At 34.1% G+C, this 6946-nt stretch overlaps 1 protein-coding gene across 1 annotated transcript; it reads right to left on the bottom strand.

The window, feature by feature from the left end:
* On the bottom strand, positions 1 to 3630 carry LOC147069359 (F-box/LRR-repeat protein 12-like). The gene is made up of 2 exons (XM_085950240.1): positions 3550 to 3630; positions 1 to 1286 (listed from the first exon to the last, which is right to left on the bottom strand). Exon 2 carries the CDS (start codon positions 1172 to 1174, stop codon positions 92 to 94), a length of 1083 nt encoding a protein of 360 aa, XP_085806366.1. The 5' UTR covers positions 1175 to 1286; positions 3550 to 3630; the 3' UTR covers positions 1 to 91.
* Positions 3631 to 6946: the final 3316 nt, after the last annotated feature.

The following is a 6946-nucleotide window of genomic DNA, read 5'->3' as shown; positions in this document are numbered from 1 at the left end:
GCAGAGCTGGAGCGGAGCAACTCAAAAAAGGGTCCGCTCCAACGCTCTGATGAAAATAATCTCCACAGCCTTATATATTATAATTTGAATTTTAAAAACTAACACTGTCTTGACTTACATAACAATAACTACGATTTTTACAAAAATTACGATAATTTTTTAAATAAATGAAAACTTCATTTGAAAATTTTTCTTTTATAATGTTCCTTATATTTTTACCATTTAGTAATGGACAGAATTTAAGTAATAGATTTTTAATATGAGGACACTTTTTTGCTACAACGTCTAATACTTCTACATTAACATGTTGAATATTTATCAATTTTAACGATACTAATTCGTCCATATTTGAAAATAATTCCATCAAACTTTCTGAAGTAAATTTATCATTCCACTCCAAATGTAAATACTGTATCTTTTTTAATTTATTTAAACATTTTAAACCAGAATTTGTCATCGTACCACACTTGAGCATGAGTTTAGATATATTTGGACATTCTGAAATATATTGTAATGTCCTATCATTGCATAATTCTTCGCCACACAAACTCAATGTTTTTAATCTATCCTTTTGTTGTATAAGTAATTTTATAATGTTATTTTGGGATACAGATTCAATTGTATCCGTAATATTTAAATGCGCAAGATTTCGACATAAAAGAAGCCTGTCGAAATTTTGATCACTCAAACCGACGTCGCTTACTAAAGTATTCAATAAAGGTAGACGACGAAAATCGATTTTCGATTCGGAATTATCGATATGACTTATCACAAATGAAAAAGACATGTAAACGATAATCAACTCTTCCAAAACACGAAGAGTCTCAATATGTCTATATATTTCAAAATCACCAAATTCACCGCAATTTATCAGAACGAGTTTATTAATTTCTGGGCAATTGTTTAAAATATATTCCACGTGTTTGATATTCGATGCCAAATGAAATTCAACATTTCTGATAAGCTTGAAGTGATCGCTATATTTAATTATAAATGTCTGCAAAGCCGTTTCATCGCTGCCATCGTAATTAATCTGCATCCGATCCCAGATTCCGCGACTTAAAACGACCTCTTTCCATCTCTCACATACTTGCTCCACTCGAACAACAGAATCGTACGGGAGATAAGCAAATATTTGAATTAAAATCTCTTCCGGTAAACTATTTATATGCATGATAATATGTTCTTGGATGTCGATTGACTTTGGCACAATCAAAAATTTATGGTGTTACGGTTATTCACCGTCAACTCAATACGGTCTTTGTTGCAGTTGGAATAGAAGAAATCTGAAAAAATTAAAAACTGGTGTAAAGTATGATAAACATCGAGACACTTTCGAAAATTAATAAAATCAGAGGGTGGATTAAATCAGTGGTCCCCAACCCCCGGTCCGTGGATCAAATGGTACCGGGCTGCCCAAGGAACATTAAATTATTTCCATTTTATTTACTGTGGTGTATTTCTCTCGGGTTTGTGTGACTTTCCGTGGACAAGAGGTTGCATGCATTCATATTGCACCAAATAGAGTGTAGTATGTTTGTAAGCCTTTTCATATTTTAATAATACACAATCCTTTCAAATATATATGATTTAAATAATTGACCACAAAAGACCCACGAACTGGTAAGGTATGGATCCGCGACCCATTTCTCAACAAGCCAGGCGAATCTAGCATGTCTGTGCAAGAAGAAGATCAACTGCTGGAGATTGCAAATGACGGCGGCCTTAAAACTACGTTCGAGACAACAACTCTGCCGGTGTTCTGGATTAAGGTCGTGGCGGAATACCCTGAGATTGCCACCATAGCACTTAAATCCCTATTGCCATTTCCGACATGCTATCTGTGTGAGGCGGGGTTTTCTGCAATGACAGCAACCAAAACAAAACAACGGAATAAACTGGACATAAGCAACACACTTTGGGTGTCATTGTCTCCTATTACCTCCAGATGGAACCATCTCGTTGCAAAGAAACAAGCTCAGGGTTTTCATTGATTTAACGTTCTAGTAAGTTAAAATGTTAAATCACTTTATATTCATTTTTTGGTGTAACTGTATTTTATTTTAAAGGCATGTTTAAATACAATTAAATTAAAACAATCTAAAATATAAACAATCAACGTCCCCCCCTCAGCGGGCCACGGTAAAATTATCAAACGTTGACCGGTCCGTGGCCATAAAAAGGTTGGGGACCACTGGATTAAACTATTCGGGGGCCAAAATTTCATATCTAAATAAAACACCGTTCTTATCGGTTTACATATTCATAATTCTTGGACAGAGCATGGGATAAACCAATCATTCGGAGACTCGAGATAAATAAATGGCTCTCGCAGTGTATGAGACCGTGTCCGGAATCTTGTACATACACAGTTTGCCGTATCACACTTCACCATGAAATGTTGTATCGGAAATATATGGCCGTATATCAAAGACCGTCCAACCTCTTTGGGTCATATAGTACTGACATAAAATTCATGTCTAAATAAAACACGGTTCTTGACGGCTTACACTTTACAGGAAGCCAGCAGCAAACAAATTTTGAAAATAACCGATATACTGGATTATTGGTTAGGTTGGGTGTTCATTCTTAAATTCATGAATTTTGCCAAAATCAGCTATTAAAATTGAATTAATGTTCATATTGAATCTAATAAAATTGAATGCCGTATAGTATACGGTCATTTCTTTCCGATAAGAAAGCTCAGGGTGAAATTGTTCAAGTACAATTTACATGTAAGGCCATCCTCCCACGGCGCAACTTATGTCCGTCGGAACTGAAACTAAAATTCCAGCCAGTATCTAGCTAATGTATTTCAATGGCGGCTCGCTGACGGCGAGACTGGAATCTCTCGGCTTCAAAACGGTCGCGAAGAGATGCGACATGCTAGTCGCGCGGTCTCTCAAGTTTCCAGTCACCGTAAAACAGTGGTACCAACATCATGAGATTCGGTGAAAAATCGTATTTTCTTACCAAAATTGGTAGCACTGCGAACAAGTGTCATGCTATAAAAACCATTTACAACCCAAGACGTCAAAAGTACAAGACAAGCAAAATTGAAATAACATAATTTTATTCAAGTAAACGCGGCAGCGTGCGTGTTGTTGGTTTTTGTACAAAACAGCTGATGGTCCAGTTTGACAGTTTGAGGTTATGTGATTATTATTTCAAGTGGTTTCAGTAGCGCCGTGTGCGAATCATCACATTGGTCAGTTTATGAGTACCATCACCAACCAGTTCCACCAGATTTCAGTTGCGCCGTGGAAGGAGGGCCTTACTGATGAATGTAGCTGTCAAACCTCCTTGGGGCAGGAGTCTGGAACTCTTGATTTGATCTCTTCATCTGGAGGGCGATATTCCTCTTCAACCTTCGATCTGACAGCTACCACCATCAGTAATACAAGAATAAATGTGGAACAGGTATGAATTAGCAAAAATTCTCTGTACCTAACCTATTGTCCAAACCAATCATGCTTAAACTGCTGATGCTGAGATCCTTCATAGGCCGACTTCTATACACACAACATATTATATTATGCGTCAACTTACTGTTATCAATTCCCAAACGAATCGCCACACTCGGTCGATTATTGTTTTTTCTTTGCCTTTTAGTGTTTACTATGTGAAAGTGATATCAAATGTCAAAATGACATTTCATTTCAATTTGGATAAAAGTTGTCTATGATATTGGGGTTTCTACATGATTACTTAATTTATTAATTTTTGTACTAGTAATAACTATAGCCCATATTTTCAATGATTTTATTGCAAAAAATATTATATGGGGTGAATGCTATATAGGGTAAGCCGCCCAGTGAATGCACACTTAAGGACTTTGGACAATTGTAAAATTTCTAAAAAAGCATAGGTATAATAAATTATAGTTCTTTTAAAAAATATTGTACACATCTATAACTTATGTAGATTTAAATGAATTTAATAGATATAATGTGCAACACATCTCTTTATAATAAAAAAATAATATATAAATTAACACAGAAAAGCCCAGTAATTGAACACAGAATCTAAAGAATCAACCTGAAAAAAACCAATAAGCAAAGCCTCCCCCAAACCAAAGCGAATATTCGCGGCGAATATTCGCAGCGAATTATTCGCCAATCAAGCTCGTATTGCCTTACGGGACAGAGCACGCTTGCGCGACCGCCTTGCGTCTTGAGTGCGAATTTGCAGCGAATATTCGCTGCGATTTTCGGGAACTCTGTCGACAGCGAATTTATTCGCGGCGGACAATTTCGCCAAGGGAATTAGTAAAATCAAAATGGCGAAGACATTGAGCAGCTGATCGAGTTGGTCCGGAAATATCCAATCCTTTATGATTTCTCTGACAGTGACTACAAAACATAAGAAAGAAAGATAAGATATGGGATGAAATTGGCAGGGAAATTGTTGAAAATGGTATGAAGGTCGTCATAATAATATTATGTACCTAGGTATCTTTGTCTAACCAAAGTATGTAAAGTTTTTTGACAGGATGAATACGCTATTATAAATAAATAACTTTAATCTAAGGTCCCGATATTTAAAAAATACATATTATTAATTTGCGTCATGCACAGCCTTTAATAACAGAAACTTTATAACTTTGATTGTTAGTGCACTGACAGTTCTAACTTATTGCGATCGTTTGACGTTTTGGTTTCGACTTTCGAGCAGTCATCAATAATGTTATAATTAGATATCATTTACAATACCTACTTCAATCATATTCGGTATCGGTCACGTAACTACCCATGTTATATTCGTTGATAATATTTTTTTAGGTTAGATAGGTAGTCTTTAAGATTATTTTTTTGCATCTAACATTATGCAGCATAGCATTTCTATTGTAGCTAAAGATATAATATACATATAGGTAGATAAGTAGGTACTCCATGTCGTCATTGTGGTATTTTGTAAGGTTTTAGACCAAAAACCTTACATACTACTTACTATCGGGTTATTTACAGTAGGACATACCTAGGTTGTGTTTGTTTTTTGATCTCAAGAGACCTCAATCACAAAAACGATATTATGTACCTATATACCTACTAGGTATATATTTCCTTCATTATGTATAGGTATATTGAGCTAATAAACTGGTTTTGCCCAGTGCCGACCGCGAACCAAGATAATATCTACATGTTCCATGTACCTATCTAACATAACCAATGTTTTCTGTTTCACATTAATTTGTATACCTACAAACATTTTAAACTTAATTGAGATGTTCTTAAACTTCTGTTCATGTAATATTATGTAGGTAGGTTTGAGATGTTCTTAAACTTCTGTTCATGTAATATTATGTAGGTAGGTATATCTTGGTCTGCATTAGGCAATAAGATTAATAATTTTATGTGCATGTAAATATAAAGGTCAGGTACCTCCTCTAAGTACATAATATTATATTATCATCATGGATACCTACCTGAATGATGTTGGAGATATACTAATGCTTTGTGATGAATTTAATTTTCGCAAAGATCTTCAACCTTTCAACGTAGGTACAAAGCACCAGAAGAAATTAAAAATGAAACCCCCGGCATTAACAGGAATAAAATAATATTTCATCATAAACATCAGTCGGGGTCATTCCACTGCTAGATGAAAGCCTCTTCTAGCTCCTTCTACTATTTTCGGCCTCTAGTTCTTCGCTGCTACATACTTTTATTGTACTTCACGTGAACAAAGAGATCAACTAAGTGAAGTGTCAATCAACAAAAGTGGCATTTATGCACAATGTTAATGAATTTTCCAAAACATTAAGTGTGATAATATAATATACAAGGATGAATAAGGCGTGGGCGAGGGCCAAGGTCCATTTTATGATTCCTCTATTGATGTACCTATTTTTATTAAGAAAAATGTTTGCCGTAGAATGGGGTGAATACTGAATAGACCCTTTTTAAAATTTCTATTTTTCTGCTACACATTATTCGGACAAATATGAATGACTTAAACCTGTTTCTATGGACATAATCATACTCTAAAATATTTTTCAACTACCATTTATTATCAAACAGCCAATTTTGTGTGATGTCTCTTTCTATCCAGCGTTGGGGTGATTATAGACATGGCGGGTGGATAGAATCGAATAATGGTAATTTCCTAATGTTAAAAATGTAATTAAGTACCTACTGTACATTACAAATTTATGTAGGTACATTTAAGTATGTAAATCAAAATCAAAAATATAAATATAAATGTTATACAACACAGTATCATGTAAGTATTTAAAAAAACATATACTTACATAAACATCTATTTATCCAAGAATTATTTGATACTTGAATCTGTATTTTATATACCATATTCGATGGATGTATGTGGTGTATTTTGTAAAATATTTGGTACGTATTTATTATTTAACTAAGCGTATTTAATTTGCTACGTGACCTGTAGCTCTTTTATAATCACAAATTATTGTTGAATGTTCCGAAAATGAGTTTATGTGCCGAAACAGCTGTCAAGGTAAATGACTCAGTTAAAGTAGAATTAACAAAAATAACTATATTTCAAAACCATTATAATCCATCTACCATATAAACACCATTTCAAGTAATAAAGAAATAAAAAGTCACCTAATTAAATAATATTGTACTAGAAAAAATATACTATCTATATACCCACTTAATTTTCATTTAAAGTTGTAAAACGCCCGGTTACTAAATAGAGGAAGGACAGAGTCTTCTGGCACGACCGAATCACATTGGAACGGTGTTATTGTCATTTGAAAGTAACAATACTGACACCTAAATGAGTCGCCTGCACTGCCAGAATCATCTGAACCCTGTCTACCTATCTATATACAATTTATTGTTATTTTTTTTCATATTTGTCCATTTTATTACAATATCGTGTTACTTTTAAAGCTCATTGTAATTCTAATAATTATATAAATATTTTTCTTGTATTCTGTGCAAAAATGATTATTAAAACTTTCTTAACC

Source organism: Rhyacophila brunnea, unplaced genomic scaffold (assembly GCF_057557595.1).
Source record: "Rhyacophila brunnea isolate RB1 unplaced genomic scaffold, BYU_Rbru_1.0 scaffold_23, whole genome shotgun sequence".
NCBI lineage: Eukaryota > Metazoa > Arthropoda > Insecta > Trichoptera > Rhyacophilidae > Rhyacophila > Rhyacophila brunnea.
Note: the sequence above shows the minus strand (reverse complement) of the source record. Positions and strands in the feature narration are given on the sequence as shown.